A 24,304-nucleotide genomic window follows, 5' to 3' on the forward strand; every position below is an offset into this window, starting at 1 on the left:
AACACATGACCAAACCATCTCAACCTGTTCCTCTTCACAGCATCAATCACAGGCTCTATTCCCATCATCTTTCGGAATTCATCATTTGTCTTCCTCTCTCTCAACGATACTCCGCACATCCGTCGAACCATTCGCATTTCCACCCTTTCCAACCTTCGTTGCTGCTCTACATTCATTACCCATGTCTCGCTCCCATAAATCATAACACTTCTCACACATGCAGCATACACCTTTCCCTTCAGCTTCAACGACACTCCCCTCATCATCAGCACGCCACTCAATTCCCGAAACTTCTTCCATGCACATCTCACTCTAGCAACCGTTGCCGAGTCTGATCCACCTTCTCCATTCAGCATGTCTCCGAGGTAGCAAAATGTTTTCACACCTTCCAGCTTCACGCCGTCTCCAAGATCCAACTCAACATTTCCTCCATCTGCAGCTCCCTCTGTGCACACCTTACATTTGAATGTAGCTACCACACTGGTTAATGACCCTCTCAGACCACTACATTTTTGATGAACCCACTCAGCTCACATTGTACATTGAATGGAGTTCACTCCGACACCCTTCCTACACACAGCACAGGACCACTTCCCAGTTCTTTCCACCTCACCACATGCTTTACCACTTGCCATCACCTTCGTCTTTCCGATATTCACCTTCAGACCTTTTGTCTCCATACATTCCTTCCACTTGTTCATCTTTTCCTTCAGTCCATCCATACTTTCCGCAATCAACACCAGATCATCTGCATACAACAACTCCCACGGTTAGCCCTCCTTTAACGTTCTGAGCCAGCACCTCCATCACAGCTACAAATAGTAGTGGACTTAGTACCGACCCCTGATGCACTCCCACCTTCACCTCAAACACACCACTGTTCCCGTCCTTCGTCCTTACAGCTGTGCGCGCTCTTTTGTACATTGCCATCACTACTCTGATCACCATTCCTCCACTCCTAACTTCCTCAATGCCCATGTCAATACTTTGCGTGGAACCCTATCGAATGCTTTCTCCAGATCAACAAACCCAAGAAACAACTTCTTCCTCTTCTCCATGTACTTCTCCTGCAACTGCCTCACAATGAAAAGCGCGTCTGTCGTTCCTCTTCCTGGCATAAATCCAAACTGCATTTCGTCGATCCTCACTTTTTTCCTTATCCTCCTCTCCAACACCCTTTCCAATACCTTCATTCCATGCTCCAATAACGTTATCGCTCGGTACGAGCCACACTCCAGAGGATCACCTTTCCCCTTGTATAGAGGGACGAGGGTACTCAGTTCCCAATCCACTGGAATGCGGCCTTCTTTCACCACCAGATTACAGATCTCTGTCATTCTCTTCACACCCCAACTTCCTGCTGCCTTCAACATATCTCCCACAACTCCCGTCGGCCCTCCCGCTTTTCTACCCTTCATTGCTTTTATCGCTTCCTCAACTTCCTTCTCAGTTATCTTCTCTGCCGGTCCTAAAACTGGGTTACTCTCTATGTTGCCATCCCATTCATTCTCTGTATTCAACAGCATTTCCATATATCTTTTCCATCTTCCTTTAATTCCATCTGGGTCGACAACGATTTGTCCCACTTCATCCTTCAAGCAACTCACCCCCATCACATCACACCTCTCTTTCGCTATCTGCTTTGCAATCCTGAATACTGCTTTCTGACCCTCTGCCGAATCCAAGCGTTCTCCGACCATTTTCCTACATGCCTCCTGCACCTTTGCTACCTCTTTCTTTGCAGCCTTCCTGGCTGCCTTATAACTTTCATGCTCTGCTGTTTGCTCCCATACCCTTCGCCTTCTGCCACTCCTTGAACTTCATCCTCTTCTCGTCAATCCTCTTTCCAACTTCATCATCCCACCACCATGTTTCCGAGTGCCTCGGTGGTCCTTTTGTCCATCCACATACCTCACCAACGGCTCCCAACAGACTAGCTTCCATTGACATCCAACCACTTTCAAGCTCAACCACATCATCCTCGACCCTACTCAGCCTCTCTTTTAATGCCTCCCTTACTGTCATCTCTTTCAACCTCCACACCTTCATTCTCGGTTGGTACTTCACCCGCCGAGCTCTCCTCGCACCTTTCACCCTTATGTCGCAGACAACCAAGTGGTGCTGTGAAACAGCCTACTCCCCCGGGATCACCTTTGTGCCCCCTATCTCGCCTACGCACCATCAGGTAGTCAATGGTTGTCGTCGACCCACCTGACGTGTATGTAACAAGCTTATTATCCTCTTTCTGGAACTGAGTAATCTGGATCCTAATCCTAATCCTAATCTGGATCTGGATCCTAAATCCTAATCTGGATTTGTGATAATATTAACGAGCAACATTCCATAGGTTTTGAACAATGCGGCTTACTGTGCTCAGCGACCAATACAGACCCGTCGTGGATATCACGTGACGCTCGGACATCGTCGATGTCGTTTTTTGGGGTTGAAACGAGGGTAAGATGAACTATACAGATCCAATAGTAGCGGACCTCTACTGCACTGATAAAATGAATGTTTTTTTTGTGAACAAGTAACATTTTATGCTGTTGTTGGTAATGTTTCTTATAAATGTTTATCATTTTGGATTATACTTTACTGGCAGAGTACCCGCCCTACGGGCGATCTTGTTCCAGTTATGCAACATGTTCTTCTGACCTACATTTTTTTGGGTGGTGTATAGGTAACTGACCGCTGTCTCAATCGTTCCCAAAAATTAAAAAATAATAACCTGGGTTATGTGTATGAAGCAAAAACATATGTTCTGTTTGTAATTCAACACACCTCACTGCCCTATAAAACGTGGGAACAGGAATACCGTACCCTCTCCCACCTGCAACGGCGTTACATGATACATATTTACATAGAGAATTTGCGTCCACCTCTTTAAACCCTCAAAACCACTGGCAAAAAAAAAAACCATCCCATGCACTAAATGAGGTCATGCTGATCCTATGTCGTGAGTCTGGATGTAATCGGCCCAGAACTGTCGGAGGAGTCGTGCGCCAAACACACACCCATCCATGAATTATAGCAAGGATTTAAAGCCCAATGTTGTTCCAATATTTAAACCCTGGAGGCAGTTCAAGACAGTTAAACAGGAAGTGACATCACCGCTAATCTGAAATGCTGATGGAACCATTTTCTTTTCTACAGTGTCGAAGACTCGCAAGGAACTGCAACACAAATCGTACACACAGCTGCAGACAAATACATGAGACGATACGCACTTGACTTCAGACAAACAGTCGCTAAGCTTGCGGGGAGTGACGTCACTTCCCAGTGCACTCTGGGTACCACTATCTCTCTAATGTCGATTTTTCTCTCGGCATTCCATGATGCAACTGAGGAGAAAATTTCTCTTCCATCACATGCTGTCTTAGAGCGTTACTTTACAGCACAATGGTTGCGCTCACACAGCACTACCTGGACAATGTGACCACTACCTCAAAGCATCTTGGCACCATTAGGGTTGCCAATGACGAAAATGTCCAAGCACGTGGCTGCTTATCCGTCCCTAAGATTTATACGCAGATGCCACCAAGGCCTCTTCATGTCGATGACACAGGTGTTTACGATGGGAGAGGTGTGTACATGTATCAGGGATATACCTTGAGGAATAGGTGTTCTTTCATCAAGCCCCTCCCCCCGGACATTTTGATTATCTATAGAATAAATGTTCCATCTTTGGAATGTTTAACTTGAACTCGTGTAGTACAAATAATACTCTATATCGTGATGGAACAGTTTAGCATCCTCTTATTGATATGAATTATAAACAGTTTTAAATGTTTACATTCGTTTTCGTCTGATTTAAAACATTTCAATATTGTTTTACAGTGTTGGTTATAGTATAAACAAACATCTTGTCCTTTGAACTAACCACGTTATGTAGTATACACTAACCTCCTGTCATTTGAACTAACCACGTTATGTAGTATACACTAACCTCCTGTCATTTGAACTAACCACGTTATGTAGTATACACTAACCTCCTGTCATTTGAACTAACCACGTTATGTAGTATACACTAACCTCCTGTCATTTGAACTAACCACGTTATGTAGTATACACTAACCTCCTGTCATTTGAACTAACCACGTTATGTAGTACACACTAACCTCCTGTCATTTGAACTAACCACGTTATGTAGTATACACTAACCTCCTGTCATTTGAACTAACCACGTTATGTAGTATACACTAACCTCCTGTCATTTGAACTAACCACGTTATGTAGTTCAAATTAACCTCTTTATTTAGTTTAAATTAACCTTGTCATAAAGTTGAAATCGACCTCGGTAGGAAGTTTAAAGTAAACTTATCATGTCGATCAAATTTACCTCGTTATGTCGTTTAAAGTAAAGGTGTTATGTAGGTTAAAGTAATGGTGTTATGTAGTTTAAAGTAACTATGTTGTGGAGTTTAAAGTAACGGTGTTATGTTGTTTGAAGCAACTATGTTATGGAGTTTAATTTAAAGTATGTCGTTAAAAGTAACATTGTTATGTAGTTTAAAGTAACGTTGTTATGTAGTTTGAAGTATGGAGTTTAAAGTATGGAGTTTAAACTAACGGTGTTATGTAGTTTAAAGTATGGAGTTTAAAGTAACGGTGTTATGTAGCTTAAAGTAACGGTGTTATGTCGTTAAAAGTAATGGTGTTATGTAATTTAAAGTAACTATGTTGTATAGTTTAAAGTAATGGTGTTATGTAGTTTAAAGTAATGGTGTTATGTAGTTTAAAGTATGTCATTTAAAGTAACAGTGTTATGTAGTTTAAAGTATGTAGTTTAAACTAACGGTGTTATGTAGTTTTATAGTATGTAGTTTAAAGTAACAGTGTTGTGTAGTTTAAAGTAATGGTGTTATGTAGTTAAAAGTAATGGTGTTATGTAGTTTAAAGTAATGGTGTTATGTAGTTTAAAGTATGTCATTTAAAGTAACAGTGTTATGTCGTTTAAAGTATGTAGTTTAAACTAACGGTGTTATGTAGTTTTATAGTATGTAGTTTAAAGTAACAGTGTTGTGTAGTTTAAAGTAATGGTGTTATGTAGTTAAAAGTAATGGTGTTATGTAATTTAAAGTAACTATGTTGTATAGTTTAAAGTAATGGTGTTATGTAGTTTAAAGTAATGGTGTTATGTAGTTTAAAGTATGTCATTTAAAGTAACAGTGTTATGTAGTTTAAAGGAACTATGTTGTGTTGTTTAAAGTAATGGTGTTATGTCGTTTAATGTAACTATGTTATGTCGTTTAAAGTATGTAGTTTCAAGTAACAGTGTTATGTAGTTTAACACATGTAGTTTAAAGTTACAGTGTTATGTCGTTTAAAGTATGTAGTTTAAAGTAATGGTGTTATGTCATTTAAAGTAACAGTGTTCTGTAGTTAAAGTAACGGTGTTATGTCGTTCAAAGTATGGAGTTTAAAGTAACAGTGTTATGTAGCTTAAAGTAACCATGTTATGTAGTTTAAAGTAACGGTGTTATGTAGTTTAAAATAATGGTGTTATGTCGTTTAAAGTAATGGTGTTATGTAGTTTAAAGTGATGGTGTTATGTTGTTTAAAGTAACTATGTTGTGTCGTTTAAAGTAATGGTGTTATGTAGTTTAAAGTAAATATGTTATGTAGTTTAAAGTAATGGTGTTATGTTGTTTAAAGTACCTATGTTATGTAGTTTAAAGTATGTAGTTAAAAGTAATGTTGTCATGGGGTTTAAAGTAAGGTGTTATGTAGTTTAAAGTAACTATGTTGTATACTTTAAAGTAACAGGGTTATGTAGTTAAATGTAATGGTGTTATGTCGTTTAAAGTATGGAGTTTAAAGTAAATTTGTTTTGTGGTTTAAAGTAACCATGTTATGTCATTTAAAGTAATGGTGTTATACAGTTTAAAGTCATGGTGTTATGCAGTTTAAAGTATGCAGTTTAAAGTAACGATGTCATGTAGTTTAAAGTATGCAGTTTAACGTAACGATGTCATGAAGTGGAAAGTATGTAGTTCAAAGTAACATCATTATGTAGTTTAAAGTAATGGTGTTATGTCATTTAAAGCAATGGTGTTATGTTGTTTAAAGTTATGGTGTAATGTACTTTAAAGTAACAGTGTTATGTCATTTAAAGTAACAATGATAGGTTGTTTAAAGTAACCGTGTTATGTAGTTTAAAGGAACTATGTTGTGCAGTTTAAAGTAATGGTGTTATGTAGTTTAAAGTAATGGTGTTATGTAGTTTAAAGTATGTAGTTTAAAGTTATGTTGTTATGTCGTTGAAAGTAACTGTGTTATGCAGTTTAAAGTATGTAGTTTAAAGTAACATTGTTATGTAGTTCAAAGTGATGGTGTTATGTCATTTAAAGTAACATCGTTATGTAGTTTAAAGTAACGATGTTGTGGAGTTTAAAGTAATGGTGTTATGTAGTTTAAAGTAAATATGTTATGTAGTTTAAAGTAAATATGTTATGTAGTTTAAAGTAACGGTGTTATGTTGTTTAAAGAACCTATGTTATGTCGTTTAAAGTATGTCGTTAAAAGTAATGTTGTTGTGGAGTTTAAAGTAAGGTGTTATGTAGTTTAAAGTAACTATGTTGTATACTTTAAAGTAACAGGGTTATGTAGTTCAAGTAACGGTGTTATGTCGTTTAAAGTATGTAGTTTAAAGTAACGGTGTTATGTAGTTTAAAGTAACAATGTTATGTAGTCCAAAGTAATGGTGTCATGTCGTTTAAAGTATGTAGTTTAAAGTCATGGTGTTATGCAGTTTAAAGTCATGGTGTTATGTAGTTTAAAGTATGCAGTTTAAAGTAACTATGCCATGTAGTTTAAAGTATGCAGTTTAAAGTGACGATGTCATGAAGTTGAAAGTATGTAGTTCAAAGTAACGTCGTTATGTAGTTTAAAGTAACGGTGCTATGTAGTTTAAAGTTACGGTGTAATGTAGTTTAAAGTAACCATGTTAGGTTGTTTAAAGTAACCGTGTTATGTAATTTAAAGGAACTATGTTGTGTCGTTTAAAGTAATGGTGTTATGTAGTTTAAAGTAATGGTGTTATGTCGTTTAAAGTAACAATGTTAGGTTGTTTAAAGTAACCGTGTTATGTAATTTAAAGGAACTATGTTGTGTCGTTTAAAGTAATGGTGTTATGTAGTTTAAAGTTACGGTGTAATGTAGTTTAAAGTAACCATGTTAGGTTGTTTAAAGTAACCGTGTTATGTAATTTAAAGGAACTATGTTGTGTAGTTTAAAGTAATGGTGTTATGTAGTTTAAAGTAATGGTGTTATGTAGTTTAAAGTAACAGTGTTATGTAGTTTAAAGTATGTAGTTTAAAGTTATGTTGTTATGTCATTGAAAGTAACTATGTTATGCAGTTTAAAGTAACATTGTTATGTAGTTCAAAGTGACGGTGTTATGTCATTTAAAGTAATGCTGTTATATAGTTTAAAGTAACTATGTTGTGGAGTTTAAAGTATGTAGTTTAAAGTGACGTCATTATGTTCTTTAAAGCAACTATGTTGTGTGGTTTAAAGTAACCTTTTTGGGTAGTTTAAAGTAATGGTGTTAAGTCATTTAAAGTAACAGTGTTATGTAGTTTAAAGTATGTAGTTTAAAGTAATGGTGTTATGTAGTTTCACGTATGTAGTTTAAAGTAACAGTGTTATAAAGTTTAAAGTATTTTGTTTTAAGTAACGGTATTATGTAGTTTAAAGTATCGGTGTTATGTAGTTTAAAATATGTCGTTTAAATTAACTATGTTTTGTCGTTTAAAGTAACTGTGTTGTATAGTTTAAAGTAACTTCTTCATGTCGTTTAAAGTAACAGTGTTATGTAGTTTAAAGTAATGGTGTTATGTAGTTTAAAGTAACCATGTTATGTCTTTTAAAGTAATGGTGTTATGTTGTTTTACGTAATGGTGTTATGTAGTTTGAAATAACGGTGTTGTGTAGTTTAAAGTAACTATGTTGTGCCGTTTAAAGTAATGGTGTTATGTCGTTTAAAGTAACTATGTTATGTAGTTTAAAGTAACTATGTTATGTAGTTTAAAGTATGTAGTTTAAAGTCACTATGTTGTGTTCTTTGAAGTATGTTGTTTAAAGTAACTGTGTTATGTTGTTTAAAGTATGTTGTTTAAAGTAACTATGCTGTGTAGTTTAAAGTATGTGGTTTAAAGTAACTGTGTTATGTCGTTTAAAGTATGTAGTTTAAAGTAACTGTGTTATGTTGTTTAAAGTATGTTGTTTAAAGTAACTATGCTGTGTAGTTTAAAGTATGTAGTTTAAAGTAACTGTGTTGTGTCGTTTAAAGTATGTAGTTTAAAGTAATGGTGTGATGTCGTTTAAAGTATGTTGTTTAAAGTAACTATGCTGTGTAGTTTAAAGTATGTAGTTTAAAGTAACTGTGTTGTGTCGTTTAAAGAATGTAGTTTAAAGTAATGGTGTTATGTCGTTTAAAGTAATGGTGTTATTTAATTTAAAGTAACTATGCTATGTAGTGTAATGTAACTATGTTATGTTGTTTAAAGTAACCTTGTTATGTAGTTTAAAGTAACTGTCTGATGTCGTTTAAAGTATGTAGTTTAAAGTAACTAGGGCATGCCCGTACGTGGGTGCCCGTTCCTTGCCAAAAAAAAAAAAAAACGCTACCCGTACGCTCTACCCCGCCCGTACGCCCGTAAACAAAAAAAACAACGCTCTTCGCTTCCGCCCTTCGCTCTGACTGAATTGGGAGAAATAATGCGCATAAGAAATCGAGAAATTATTATTTTCTCCGGAAGAAATCGAATTACGAACCGTAATGGCGCACGCGCTCGGCTCGGCTCGCTCTCACATCGGCCACGCCTACGCAACGCGTTCTGTGATTGGCTGCCGGAAGTGCAGTCTTCACTGTCCGGAGGTCGCAAATCGCAGTTACGATGAATCGCAAATTAGTTTTAATTAGTTTTAAAACATAGTTTAACGGCAACATAGTTTTCCAACGTGAAATAAATGAATACGCTCTCAAATGTGCCGTCCGAGGCAGAGTCTGTTCGCCACGTTCGGCACACGTGATAGCTCGCTGCTCTCTGATTGGTTGAATCGTTTTTTGGACATAGCTCGGTAACTACTTGTCCGATTAATATGAAACCTTGAAAAGGCACATCCTCGGGTCCCCAGCAATATACCTGGCAAGTTTAAAGTATATCGGACCCGTGGTTGTCGAGAAACAGCGGTCACAGACATACATACATACATACATACATACATACATACATACATACATACACACAGAGATTACTGGAATTATAGATAGATGGTGTTATGTAGTTTAAAGTAACTATGTTATGTCATTTAAAGTAACATCGATATGTAGTTTAAAGTAACGATGTTGTGGAGTTTAAAGTAATGATGTTATGTAGTTTACAGTGATGGTGTTATGGTGTTTAAAGTAACTATGGTGTGTCATTTAAAGTAACAGTGTTATGTAGTTTAAAGTATGTAGTTTAAAGTTATGTTGTTATGTAGATCAAAGTGATGGTGTTATGTCATCTAAAGTAATGCCGTTATGTAGTTTAAAGTAACTATGTTGTGGAGTTTAAAGTATGTAGTTTAACGTAACTGTGTTATGTCATTTAAAGTATGTAGTTTAAAGTAACTGTTATGTTGTTTAAAGTATGTTGTTTAAAGTAACTATGCTGTGTAGTTTAAAGTATGTAGTTTAAAGTAACTGTGTTGTGTCGTTTAAAGTACGTAGTTTAAAGTAATGGTGTTATGTCGTTTAAAGTAATGGTGTTATTTAATTTAAAGTAACTATGCTATGTAGTTTAATGTAACTATGTTATGTTGTTTAAAGTAACCTTGTTATGTAGTTTAAAGTGTGTTGTTTAATGTAACAGTGTTATGTAGTTTAATGTATGTAGTTTAAAGTAACGGGTGTTATGTAGTTTAAAGTAACTATGTTATGTCGTTTAAAGTAACGGTGTTGTGTAGTTTAAAGAATGTCGTTTAAAGTAACTCTGTTATGTCGTTTAAAGTATGTAGTTTGAAGTAACGGTATTATGTAGTTTAAAGTAACGGTGTTGTGTTGTTTAAAGTAACGATGTTATGTCGTTTAAAGTAACTATGTTATGTTGTTTGAAGTATGCAGTTTAAAGTCACAGTGTTATGCAGTTTAAAGTAACTATGTTATGTAGTTTAAAGTAAACGTGTTGTGTAGTTTAAAGTAACTTTGTTATGTAGTTTAAAGTATGTCGTTTAAAGTAACAGTGTTATGTAGTTTAAATTATGTCGTTTAAAGTAACTATGTCATGTTGTTTAAACTATCCTTTCTATGTAGTTTAAAGTTCCCTTGTTATGTTGTCTAAGTAACTTCTTTATGCAGTTTAAACTAACCACATTACGTAGTTTAAAGGTACCATGTTATGTAGTTTTAATTCATCCAGTTATGTAGTTTAAATGAACCTTGTTATGTAGTTTAGAGTATTCTCTTTATGTAGTTTAAAGTAGCCGTGTTATGTCGTTTAAACTAACCTCGTTATGTAGTTTAAATTCACCTCATTATGTAGTTTAAAGTAACCTCGTTACATAGTCTAAAGTGACCTCTTTATGTAGTTTAAAGTAATTGTGTTATATAGTTTAAATTAACCAAGTTATGTAGTTTAAATTAATCTCGTTATGCAGTTTAAATTAATCTCGTTATTTATTTTAAAGTAAACACATTATGTCGTTTAAATGAACCTTTTTATGTAGTTTAAAATAAAATCGTGATATCGTTTAAAATAACCACAGTTTGTAGTTTAAGGTAACCTTGTTACATGGTTTAAAGTAAACATGTTATCTCGTTTTATATTAATCTCGTTATGTAGTTTAAAGTAACCTCATTATTTAAATTACCCATGTTATGTCGTTTAAATTAATCACGTTATGTCATTAATGTTTTCGGGAAATTTTAACTTGTCTTTGTGTAATTTTAATTAATGTTGTTGTGCAATATTAAATGATGTTGACTCATGTTGTGTTATTTTAACCAATGTTGTGTAATTTTTACCATTATTTTGAAAGTCTAACCATATTGTTGTTGTGTAATTATTTCTGCCATAGAAGGTGGATGGAGGTTATGTTTTTACCCCTGTCTGTCTGTCTGTCTGTTTGTTTGAGCAGGATCTCTGAAAATGCTATGGACAGATTTGTACGAAACGTAGTGGACAGGTTGGGTGTGTGACAAGGACGAATCCATTCGATTTTTATGAAGGTCCGGATCCATTGGTTATTCATCCAAGTGATGATTGACCATTGACAGATGGGGCCAAAAACGACATACATTATAGCACGATGTCTCAAAAAGTTGTGGATGAGTTATGAGTAAACTTGGTGCACGAGTTGGTTAGGTGACAATAACAAGCTGATTCCATTTTGGTTCAGGTCTGAATCCAGATCCGGCCCATCGGTTGATACAAAACGTAAATTCTTCCACTTGTTTGATGTACTCTCTCTACCGAGGGCTGTTCTAGTTTTGCTGTTGTTGTGAAATTCTAACCATTGTTGTTGTGCAATTTTTACTAATGTTGTTGTGTAATTTTAGCCAATGTTGTTGTGGAATTTTTAATAATATTGTTGTGTAATTTTAGCCAATGTTGTTGTGCAATTTTTACTAATGTTGTTTAATTTTAGCCAATGTTGTTGTGCAATTTTTACTAATCTTACTATAGTTCACCAAATGTCTGTCTCTCCGTTCGAAGGTACTGCAAAAACGGCTGAACCGATCGCAACGATATTTTGGGTGGGTATTCCTGGGAACCCTTGGAGGAAAATAGGCTATATTGTTTTTCCATTTCCCCCCCCCAATTTTCCAAGTTTTCCAATTTTCCTGTTTTTCCAAACACGATGGAATAATATTTACCGATATGAACAGTGATGTGGCTTTTGTTGAAATTCTACGTACCAGGAGAGGGTAGATTGATTCCTGACGAACTCTTCCGATATAAACGTGCGGCTCTGAAGTAACACGGCAGCGTGTGCAAAGCGACTGAGAAACAGGTGTAGCAGCCGCTTCCATGTTACAGATTCGGCGTGCACTCTTCACACATAAACGTGCGACTGAGAAAGACGTGTAGCGGCTGCTTCTGTTTTGCAGAATTCAATCTTTTTTCAAAATGGGCGCCATGTACTGTTTAGATTTTGATGACTTGCGTGTGATATGATTCAACTGATCTTTATATGAATCGTTTAAAATAAAAAAAAGCCTTCAATTTCTGATATTTTGCCTTTTCCTTTGGGCTTCCCAATTGAAGCCCCACCCATAGAGTGGGTACTGTTGCTAGTGTTGTGTAATTTTAGCCAATGTTGTTGTGTAATTTTAGCCAATGTTGTTGTGTAATTTTAGCCAATGTTGTTGTGTAATTTCAGCCAATGTTGTGTAATTTTAGCCAATGTTGTTGTGCAATTTTTTTACTAATGTGTAATTTTAGCCAATGTTGTTGTGTAATTTTAGCCAATATTGTTGTGTAATTTTAGCCAATGTTGTGCAATTTTTACTGAGGTTGTTGTGTTATTTTAGCCAATGTTGTTGTGCAATTTTTTACTAATGTTGTTGTGTAATTTTAGCCAATGTTGTTGTGCAATTTTTACTAATGTTGTGTAATTTTAGCCAATGTTGTTGTGCAATTTTTACTAATGTTGTGTTATTTTAGCCAATGTTGTGCAATTTTTACTAATGTTGTTGTGTAATTTTAGCCAATGTTGTTGTGTACTTTTAGCCAATGTTGTTGTGTAATTTTAACCAATGTTGTGTAATTTTAGCCAATGTTGTTGTGTAATTTTAGCCAATGTTGTTGTGCAATTTTTACTAATGTGTAATTTTAGCCAATGTTGTTGTGCAATTTTTACTAATATTGTTGTGTAATTTTAGCCAATGTTGTTGTGGAATTTTGACTGATGTTGTTGTGTAATTTTAGCCAATGTTGTGGAATTTTTACGAATATTGTTGTGTAATTTTAGCCAATGTTGTGCAATTTTTACTAATGTTGTTTAATTTTAGCCAATGTTGTTGAGCAATTTTTACGAATGTTGTTGTGTAATTTTAGCCAATGTTGTGGAATTTTTACTAATGTTGTTGTGTAATTTTAGCCAATGTTGTGCAATTTTTACTAATCTATATTATAATAGGCGAAGGTGATTCTGTCCGTCTGTCCGGGGGTGTGGCTTACTCCGTTGAGAGAGTAGCTCCACCCATAGCTCCACCCATTCTTGGAGAGGCTTCATGTAAACAAATATCCACCATTTTATTACCTCGAATGGCTTTGAGGCCTGTTTAGTTAGGCCCATGCTATCTTTCTCTCTCACACAGGTTTATTTCAATTCTAATTCGAGATATCATTTCATTTTTAACAGTCGCTAACATAGTGTTAGACTCGGTTGAAAAAAAACGGGAAGAGAATCCCAAGAAAGTTTCCGTTTATAGAACGAAATGATTTCTCAAAGGCCTGTAAACTAAAGCCCATTCATTGAGAGTCACCCTCACGATTTTATATCGAATTCACCATCTGATTTAATTTTTATCGATGGTTTTAGACTCGGTGTCAGAAATAATTGAGAACATTCACGCACACACGCGTAATTGCCGAGATATATTTATAAAAATCGTGCCACGATGATACACGAAAATACACCGCCTAAAATAACATTCGGGGAAAATGTCGACATATATTAAAAATTCGCTTTTTCTTTTCCTTTAAGATATATTACTTTTACCTTTTATGAGAGTCGGCACAAAAACGACATGTATATCTTCGTTCTTTCTTATTTCATTCAACATTATTATCCAGAAGTAAAATATGTTTCAGGAAATTACCGAGAGATATTTCTTCGTTTTTTAAAATATTAGTTATGTGCACATACACTTTAAATAGGTTTATTTGAAATCTTTAATTTTCACAATGTAATTTAATTGCCATTTGTCATTTGATAATTACGAGACACTTCCTCTTGATCGTGACAATTCATGCGTTGCGTGGAAACTTCCATTTCCAAAATGAATGCGACGGTCGATGAATAACGCAGACTTGAACAGGATGTAGAAAGAAAACTAATGAGACGGGCGAACGAGTCCGTCGACGAACGTCAATGCAGACTTGAACAGGATGTAGCAAGTACCGCACGAGACAGGAGAACCGCACAGAATGCTGCTGCAACAACGATGAGGAGGGTTGGAGAGGAGCGAGGGGTTGGAGAGCGAGGAGCGAGGGGTTGGAGAGCGAGGAGCGAGGGTTTGGAGAGCGAGGAGATAGGGGTTGGAGAGCGAGGAGATGGGGGTTGGAGAGCGAGGAGCTAGGGGTTGGAGAGCGAGGTGCTACTGCTAGGGGTTGGAGAGTGAGGAGCGAGGGCTTGGAGAGTGAGGAGCGAGGGGTTGGAGAGCGAGGAGTTGGAGAGCGAGGAGCGAGGGGTTGGAGAGTGAGGAGATGGGGGTTGGAGAGCGAGGTGCTAGGGGTTGGAGAGTGAGGAGCGAGGGGTTGGAGAGTGAGGAGCGAGGGGTTGGAGAGCGAGGAGCGAGGGGTTGGAGAGCGAGGAGCGAGGAGTTGGAGAGCGAGGGGTTGGAGAGCGAGGAGATGGGGGTTGGAGAGCGAGGAGCTAGGGGTTGGAGAGTGAGGAGCAAGGAGTTGGAGAGTGAGGGCCGATTGGAGCGGAGAGTGAGGAGCGATTGGAGTGGAGAGTGAGGGCCGATTGGAGCGGAGAGGAGTGTGAGGAGGTATTGGAGAGGAGTGTGAGGAGGTATTGGAGAGGAGTGTGGGGAGGTATTGGAGAGGAGTGTGAGGGGTTGGAGAGCATTGTGAGGGCTTGGATAGGAGTGTGAGGGGTTGGAGAGGCGTGTGAGGGGTTGGAGAGGAGTGTGAGGGGTTGGAGAGGAGTGTGAGGGGTTGGTGAAGAGTGTGAGGGGTTGGTGAGGAGTGTGAGGGGTTGGCGAGGAGTGTGAGGGGTTGTAGAGGAGTGTGAGGGGTTGTAGAGGAGTGTGAGGGGTTGTAGAGGAGTGTGAGGAGGTATTGGAGAGGAGTGCGAGGAGGTATTGGAGAGGAGTGCGAGGAGGTATTGGAGAGGAGTGTGAGGAGGTATTGGAGAGGAGTGTGGGGAGGTATTTGAGAGGAGTGTGAGGGGTTGGAGAGCATTGTGAGGGCTTGGATAGGAGTGTGAGGGGATGGAGAGGCGTGTGAGGGGTTGGAGAGGAGTGTGAGGGGTTGGAGAGGAGTGTGAGGGGTTGGTGAAGAGTGTGAGGGGTTGGTGAGGAGTGTGAGGGGTTGGCGAGGAGTGTGAGGGGTTGTAGAGGAGTGTGAGGGGTTGTAGAGGAGTGTGAGGAGGTATTGGAGAGGAGTGCGAGGAGGTATTGGAGAGGAGTGCGAGGAGGTATTGGAGAGGAGTGCGAGGAGGTATTGGAGAGGAGTGTGAGGAGGTATTGGAGAGGAGTGTGAGGAGGTATTGGAGAGGAGTGCGAGGAGGTATTGGAGAGGAGTGCGAGGAGGTGTTGGAGAGGAGCGAGGGGTTGGAGAGGAGTGAGGGGTTGGAGAGTGAGGAGCGATTGGAGAGGCAAGTGAGGAGCGATTGGAGAGGAGAGTGAGGAGCGATTGGAGAGGAGAGTGAGGCGCGATTTGAGGGGAGTGTGAGGAATTGAAGAGGAGTGTGAGGAGGAGTGGCATTGGAGAGGCGTGAGGGTGGAGAGGAGTGAGGGGTCACATATTTTGTGAAATAAATAAATTGTGTTCATTACACCATTTTAACCATTTTGTAAAATTTAATGTGCAGCATCTAAATCAAGATGTCCAAATGTCACACACGTCCATACTCATGGGATTCCCACGGGTGACCCCACTAGTCTTACTATAATTCACCAAATGTTCATCTGTCCGTTCGAAGGTACCGCAAAAACGGCTGAACCGATCGCACCGATATTTTGGGTGGGTATTCCTGGGACCCCTTGGAGTAAAATAGGCTATATTGTTTTTCCATTTCCCCCCCCCCCCCCAATTTTCCAAGTTTTCCAATTTTCCAGTTTTTCCAAACATGATGGAATAATATTTACCGATATGAACAGTGATGTGGCTTTTGTTGAAATTCTACGTGCCAGGAGAGAGTAGATCGACTCCTGACGAACTCTTCCTATATAAACGTGCGGCTCCAAAGTAACATGGCAGCGTGTGCAAAGTGACTGAGAAACAGGTGTAGCGGCCGCTTCCGTGTTACAGATTCGGCGCGCACTCTTCACACATAAACGTGCGTGCGACTGAGAAAGACGTGTAGCGGCTGCTTCCGTTTTGCAGAATTCAATCTTTTTTCAAAATGGGCGTCATGTACTGTTTAGATTTTGATGATTTGCCTGTGATATGATTCAACGGATGTTTATATGAATCGTTTAAAATAAAAAAGCCTTAAATTTCTGATATTTTGCCTTATCATTTATGCCTCCCAATTGAAGCCCCGCCCATAGGGTGGGTACTGTTGCTCGTGTTGTGTAATTTTAGCCAATGTTGTTGTGCAATTTTTATTAATGTTGTTGTGTAATTTTAGCCAATGTTGTGCAATTTTTACTAATGTTGTTGTGCAATTTTTACTAATGTTGTTGTGTAATTTTAGCCAATGTTGTTGTGCAATTTTTACTAATGTTGTGGTGTAATTTTAGCCAATGTTGTTGTGCAATTTTTACTAATGTTGTTGTGTTATTTTAGCCAATGTTGTGTAATTTTAGCCAATGTTGTTGTGTAATTTTAGCCATTGTTGTTGTGCAATTTTTTACTAATGTGTAATTTTAGGCAATGTTGTTGTGTAATTTTAGCCAATGTTGTTGTATAATTTTAGCCAATGTTGTGTAATTTTAGGCAATGTTGTTGTGCAATTTTTTACTAATGTGTCATTTTAGCCAATGTTGTGTAATTTTAGCCAATGTTGTGTAATTTTAGCCAATGCTGTTGTGTAATTTTAGCCAATGTTGTGTAATTTTAGCCAATGTTGTGTAATTTTAGCCAATGTTGTGTAATTTTAGCCAATGTTGTGTAATTTTAGGCAACGTTGTTGTGCAATTTTTTACTAATGTGTAAGTTTAGCCAATGTTTTTGTGGAATTTTAACCATTGCTGTGGAATTTTAGCCATTGTTTCAAGGTCGTTTTCCGCACGTTGTTGTGGAGCTCTGGACTCGGGCGCCCCCTAAGGACCTTCACACATACACACATACACACACACACACACACACACACACACACACACACACACACACACACACGCCTCCTCCGCGCGCTCGTCTCACACCTTCCATGTGTGCCATGAGATCCCATCTCGGCGTTGTGCGAACAGTAGTCTGGGGACCCGGCCATGTAGATGAGCTCCTCCTTGCGGATGGGCCGGAGGTCCATGTCCTTGGGCACAAACTGCTTGCGAGACCCCACGCGCCGTCGGACGACCTTGCTCGCAGACATGTAGCGCATCTTGAGGGTCGCGGCGATGGTGGCGAGTTCGCTCGTTCCCTTCCAGCACGTGCGTACCGAGCACGACCCCGAGATTCCGTGACACTTGCATTTGGTCTCCACGGACTGGAGCAGCATCTGATGTTGGGATTCGGAAGGGGAGCAAAAGGGGAGCACGTTGCCACATTTACCGTTAACGATCTTTGGATGAACTTTTTCTGAAACTCTTAGTTTTCTTTAAATCCTTGAGGAGCACCGGTCACTCACCGTGCGTCCGACCAGGTTGTTGTGAAGGTTCATGAGCTTGGTGGCTCGCGAGTTTCCCTTCCGTCGTACGTGCAACGCCGCGTCGGCGAACAGGCCGCCCTTGAGCAGCCCGAACCGCAGGTTGTCACCGCAGCCCCCCCAGCGGAAGCCCGGGGACGGGGCAGACCCTGGTATAGGCGCGCACGAGCACGAGTGCAGGTCCCCGGCGGCGCACGCTCTCGCGACCGCATAACTCGAGGCGGCGGCGGACAGCGCGTGCACGAAGGCGGACTCACGTGTCCCTGGGAAGGGCAAACGGGGCAAAGGAAGGATGGCGGAAGGGGTAACAATGATTTAAATAAATAAATTGTTTCACAAGTTTTGATCCTTGAATTCCTCCAGGCTCTAAACGGAAAACACCGCATGAGTTTGGCGTTAAAATCCTAAAAAGTGCATAGTATAGGAGAAGGTATTAATATATAAAAAAGGAAATAATAATAATAATAAATAAATAAATATATATGCTGCCATTTTTTTGTTGTTTTTTTCTTTTTCTTTACAATGTCTCATTTTAACGGTAAACTACATTCGGTGGCACGCCCTCCAGCCCATGATACCCGCAGCCATTTGCTGTACACGAAAGACGAAGGAGCGAAACTATATGCCTCATTTTAGGAGTTTTAGTCTTGCTTCCTGCACTTTAGTACCATTCTCTATAATCCCATAAAACGGTCATAAAGTTCCTTATGTGATGGGTTCTGCTCCAAATTGGGTCCGGAAACCAAACAGCAAAGTTCAACTTTGAAACATCCGTGCAGTGTGAGGCGGCCACCCCGCACTGCAGCAATTATAGGGCTCGAAAATAATAGGGTTACGGGGTGTTATTTAGGGCTGAGTGCTTGGGTGTAACAATTATAATTTATTGGGAGGGGGTGGAGAGAATATATTTCGCAACAAAAGGATTTTATTATTTATAAAGATGCTACTGATCTGGTGATTTGTGATAATACAAAGAACAATGAACAACATGTTCCAACATTGATCTTATTCTAACAATGGGAAAAAACAATCAACAACAGTTCCACCATAAGTTATTCTAACAATGGGAAAGAACAATGAACAACAGTTCCAACATTGATCTAATTCTGACAATGGGAAAGAACAATGAACAACAGTTCCACCCTCAGTTATTCTAACAATGGGAAAGAACAATGAACAACAGTTCCACCATCAGTTGTTCTAACAATGGGAAAGAACAATGAACAACAATTCCAACATTGATCTAATTCTGACAATGGGAAAGAACAATGAACAGTTCCACCATCAGTTATTCTAACAATGGGAAAGAACAATGAACAACAGTTCCACCATCAGTTGTTCTAACAATGGGAAAGAACTATGAACAACAGTTCCACCATCAGTTGTTCTCACAATGGGAAAGAACAATGAACAACAGTTCCAACATTGATCTAATTCTGACAATGGGAATGAACAACAGTTCCACCATCAGTTATTCTAACAATGGGAAAGAACAATGAACAACAGTTCCACCATTAGTTGTTCTAACAATGGGAAAGAACAATGAACAACAGTTCCACCATCAGTTATTCTAACAATGGGAAAGAACAATGAACAACAGTTCCACCATCAGTTGTTCTAACAATGGGAAAGAACAATGAACAACAGTTCCAACATTTATCTTTTTCTAACAATGGGAAAGAACAATGCACAAAAGTCCCACCATCAGTTATTCTAACAATGGGAAAGAACAATGAACAACAGTTCCAACATTTATCTTTTTCTAACAATGGGAAAGAACAATGAACAACAGTTCCACCATCAGTTGTTCTAACAATGGGAAAGAACAATGAACAACAGTTCCAACATTGATCTTTTTCTAACAGTGGGAAAGAACAATGAACAACAGTTCCAACATTGATCTTTTTCTAACAATGGGAAAGAACAATGAACAACAGTTCCACCATCAGTTATTCTAACAATGGGAAAGAACTATGAACAACAGTTCCAACATATATCTTTTTCTAACAATGGGAAAGAACAATGACAACAGTTCCACTATCAGTTGTTCTAACAATGGGAAAGAACAATGAACAACAGTTCCACCATCAGTTATTCTAACAATGGGAAAGAACAATGAACAACAGTTCGACCATCAGTTGTTCTAACAATGGGAAAGAACAATGAACAACAGTTCCACCATCAGTTATTCTAACAATGGGAAAGAACTATGAACAACAGTTCCACCATCAGTTGTTCTAACAATGGGAAAGAACTATGAACAACAGTTCCACCATAAGTTATTCTAACAATGGGAAAGAACAATGAACAACAGTTCCAACATTTATCTTTTTCTAACAATGGGAAAGAACAATGACAACAGTTCCAACATTTATCTTTTTCTAACAATGGGAAAGAACAGTGAACAACAGTTCCACCATCAGTTGTTCTAACAATGGGAAAAACTATGAACAAGAGTTCCACCATTGATTTTGCTCTCACAATGGGATAGTTCCTCAAACATTGGATAGACGGGTGAGTTTTCATCACAAACTCACCCCGTTCGAGGTCCGGTGCGAAGGAGGGTGCCTGGCGCACCGACGAGCAGTTCCAGCGCATGTTGGAGAAAGCGGCCTCGCATGTCCGGCGGGTAGACCGAGCAGAGGCTGCGAACACGGGCATGAGTTCCAGGGCGTCCCGGCAAAAGCGCATCTGCGCGCCCAGCAGTCCCGGCACCGAGCGGCACTGGGCAGTGTGGTTCCATGGCGAGTCCGAGTCCGCAATGGCGCTGGTCAGGGAAGAAAGGACAAGGGGTGCATTTAGTGGGGAAGACCTCCGCAATGTCTTTACAGCATTATTCGTCGCACCGTGCGCCTCTCTTTATCCCCATTGCTCTTAACGAGGTTTTCGGCATTAACCGGCCGGAATTTCGGAAAATCCGACTTTGTCGACCAGAAAGGCGGACCGGTCGATCACTCACAGCCAGCGGATGGCGATGCACGTGGCCGCGTGCATGGTGAGCACGAACAGAGCCGCCACTGCGAGTCTGGTGAGCATGGCTCCTCGCACGGTGGGCACGAGGTGCATGGGGTGAGACTCGGTCCTGGAAGGGAAGGATTATAGGCAGGTACACCTGCCTGGCTGTGCCGGCCTCCCTCGCTTTTGCCTTCGAATCCTCTTGGCTCAAATATTTTGGTGTCGCATCAGAGAGCCCGTTGGTAGGAGCGGCCGCCTGCCTCCCGAATGTCCCGGTTCCCCGCAGACGTAAAACTCTGGCTCCCTCGGCCTCACCGACCCTGCCTCTCTTCTCGCCCTCCAGCCCCCAACCCTCTCCCCGGATCTTTCGCACACCCGCGTGTCCGTCCTCCCACCCCCACTTCCTCGCTCCTTGCTTCGCTGAGAAACGTCGCCCCCTGCAGAGCACGGCTTGGCTCAGCAAGTCGACATCGAAAGCACGTGCTCGGGTAGTTTTGGATATGCGATCACAAATGTAGAGGCTCCGCCATTTATCACGAATGGACAGCTCGGGGGAGAGCCAATGGAATTGTTCGACGCTCGGAGGTTTTGGATTCCGGGTGGGTCCGGCCCAGCATTTTTACCACTTAGACTCTTAGAGAATTAGCGCCTCTGGAGTGTGACTGCAAAACGAAAACCCTCAATTAGAATTCCTGAGCACAAACCCCTCCACATGCAATGCTCAGCAGCACGGACAAGGAAAAGGGACCCACGCGCACGGACGGGGCGAGGGGACCCGCGCGCACGGATGGGGCGAGGGGACCCTCACGCACGGATGGGGCGAAGGGATCCGCGCGCACGGACGGGGCGAGGGGACCCGCGCGCACGGACGGGGCGAGGGGACCCGCGCGCAAGGACGGGGCGAGCGGACCCGCGCGCACGGACGGGGCGAGCGGACCCGCGCGCACGGACGGGGCGAGGGGACCCGCGCGCACGGACGGGGCGAGCGGACCCGCGCGCACGGACGGGGCGAGGGGACCCGCGCGCACGGACGGGGCGAGCGGACCCGCGCGCACGGACGGGGCGAGGGGACCCACGCGCACGGACGGGGCGAGGGGACCCGCGCGCACGGACGGGGCGAGCGGACCCGCGCGCACGGACGGGGCGAGGGGACCCGCGCGCACGGACGGGGCGAGGGGACCCACGCGCACGGATGGGGCGAAGGGACCCGCGCGCACGGACGGGGCGAGGGGACCCGCGCGCACGGACGGGGCGAGGGGACCCACGCGCATGGATGGGGCGAAGGAACCCGCACGCACGGACGGGGTGAGGGGACCCACATGCACGGACTTGTCACTGACGCAGCATTTGGGTCGTCGCTGCAGTTTTAGGAACTCACCTTGGAAAATGCAAAAAAAAGCCACCAATTACATACATCTGTCGGCGTGGACCCACCGCGGTCTTCACTCACCCATGCAGCCATGACCGATTCTGTTTTCCCAGTCATTCCTTTTTTCCACACATTCAATAGAATGGACTGTTGGGTTCAAGACCCCAGGACTGTGCGGCCTTCATCTCGCGTCCCTGTTTGGGATCCATCTTGCAAGCTCGGCAGGAAATGGTGCAATTGTTCGAGGGTGGTTCAAATTTAAACTGGATTCTTGTTTCTAACTGTGTGTCGGCGAATAATTTGCAGGGAATTTGTATTTACATAGTTGGTAATCAATCCGCACAATTACATGTTTCCCGCTTTAAAGCACGTGCTGAAAAGCAAGCGGGCAGTGAGAAAACCCTCGTGTCCATTTGATAAAATTTATGATTGAATGAAACGTCCAGCCTGTTGTAATTTACAGATAATCGGCTGATCGGTGTCATGATGGTTTCCTGTGAAGGGTGTCCGTACAGGGCTGGTGTATATAGTACTTACACATTATGTAAGCAATAACAAACCGTGCTTCGTACGTAATAAATCGAAGGTTTATGATTATAGGCAAACATCACCGACCTCCTGCTACATATCAATTTAGGTTTTGAAACTTTTTTTTATTTTACGGACACGTTTATGGTTTTTACATAGATTTTCATTGAGATTTTTATTTAGCACTTTACAGTTATATAAATTACCATTTTCAAATGCTAGATGTTGATTGAAGCTTTTTTATGGAAGCGTTAACAGTTTTTTAAAAATAAATTTTCATTTAAGGATGCTTTTTTCTTTTTTTTCATTGACGGACATTATTGTCATGTTTATTTCACAGTTTACAATTATAGAAATAACAATTTCCAAATGCTAGATATCGATTGAGGTTTTTAAATTATTATTATTACAGACGTGTTGATGATTTGTTGACGTAAATTTTCATTTACGGCCATTTTTTTTTTCATTTACAGACATTGTCATGTTTGTTTCACAGTTTACAGTTATGGAAATTACAATTTTCAAATAGCAGATATTGATTGAGGTTTTTTTTTGTTTTTTTTTTGTTTTTTTACAGACACATTTATGGTTTTTTAACGTAAATTTTCATTTACGGACACTGTTTTTCATTACGGACATTATTGTCTTGTTTATTTAAGTTTACAATTGTCAAAATTACGATTTCCCACTACTAGATATACATTGAGGTTTTTATTTTTATTACAGCCGCGTTTACGTTTTGTTTATGTAATTTTCCATTTACAGACGTTTTTTTCATTTACGGACATAATTGTCATGTTTATTTCACAGTTTACAGTTATAGCAATTACAATTTCCAAATGCTAGATATCGATTGAGGTTTTTAAATTATTATTATTACAGACGTGTTGACGATTTGTTTACGTAAATTTTCATTTACGGCCATTTTTTTTTCATTTACAGACATTGTCATGTTTGTTTCACAGTTTACAGTTATGGAAATTACAATTTTCAAATAGCAGATATTGATTGAGGTTTTTTTTTGGTTTTTTTACAGACACATTTATGGTTTTTTAACGTAAATTTTCATTTACGGACACTTTTTCATTACGGACATTATTGTCTTGTTTATTTAAGTTTACAATTGTCAAAATTACGATTTCCCACTACTAGATATACATTGAGGTTTTTATTTTTATTACAGCCGCGTTTACGTTTTGTTTATGCAATTTTCCATTTACAGACGTTTTTTTCATTTACGGACATAATTGTCATGTTTATTTCACAGTTTACAGTTATAGCAATTACAATTTTCAAATGCTAGATATTGATTGAGGTCTTTTTTATGCCTTCGCCCCCGAAGGTGGCCAGAGGCATTATGTTTTTGTCCACCCATTCGTACGGGCAAAACCTCGTTTTTCTCAGCAACCATATGTCCGATTGAGACAACACTTTCAGGGTAGGAATGACACCCATGCAGAATGTTTATGATAATTGTGACGTCATAGGTCACGTGGTATGGCAGCCATCTTGGATTAAAGGCAAATAATAAAAATATATTTCTCGGAAACCGCTGAATGGAAAAATTTGAAACCTGACACATTGTCAAGAACTTCCAATAGGAAACAAAAGCATGATAATGATGCCATCATAGGTGAGGTGGTATACCAGCCAAAAATGTTTTAATCGAATTCCTTATCCTAAAAATCTAAAATTGCATGCACATGATCTATGACCCATTTCTATTGAAATATTAAATTTGTGACATCATAGGTAACATGG

The 24,304-nt window shown here is 40.1% G+C and overlaps 1 protein-coding gene across 1 annotated transcript in view; it reads right to left on the reverse strand.

The window, feature by feature from the left end:
- WNT11 (Wnt family member 11) overlaps positions 1-21,018 on the reverse strand; it is a 34,156-nt gene extending 13,138 nt beyond the window's left edge. The window contains exons 1-4 of the mRNA XM_068117050.2: positions 20,651-21,018; positions 20,229-20,458; positions 17,674-17,954; positions 17,252-17,544 (exon numbers count right to left, since the gene is read on the reverse strand). Coding sequence (XP_067973151.1) covers positions 17,252-17,544; positions 17,674-17,954; positions 20,229-20,458; positions 20,651-20,757 — 911 coding nt within the window. The 5' untranslated portion in view covers positions 20,758-21,018. The remainder of the gene's footprint in view (positions 1-17,251; positions 17,545-17,673; positions 17,955-20,228; positions 20,459-20,650) is intronic.
- Positions 21,019-24,304: the final 3,286 nt, after the last annotated feature.

This window comes from Myxine glutinosa, chromosome 5 (assembly GCF_964187855.1).
Source record: "Myxine glutinosa chromosome 5, kmMyxGlut1.1, whole genome shotgun sequence".
Taxonomy (NCBI): Eukaryota; Metazoa; Chordata; class Myxini; order Myxiniformes; family Myxinidae; genus Myxine; species Myxine glutinosa.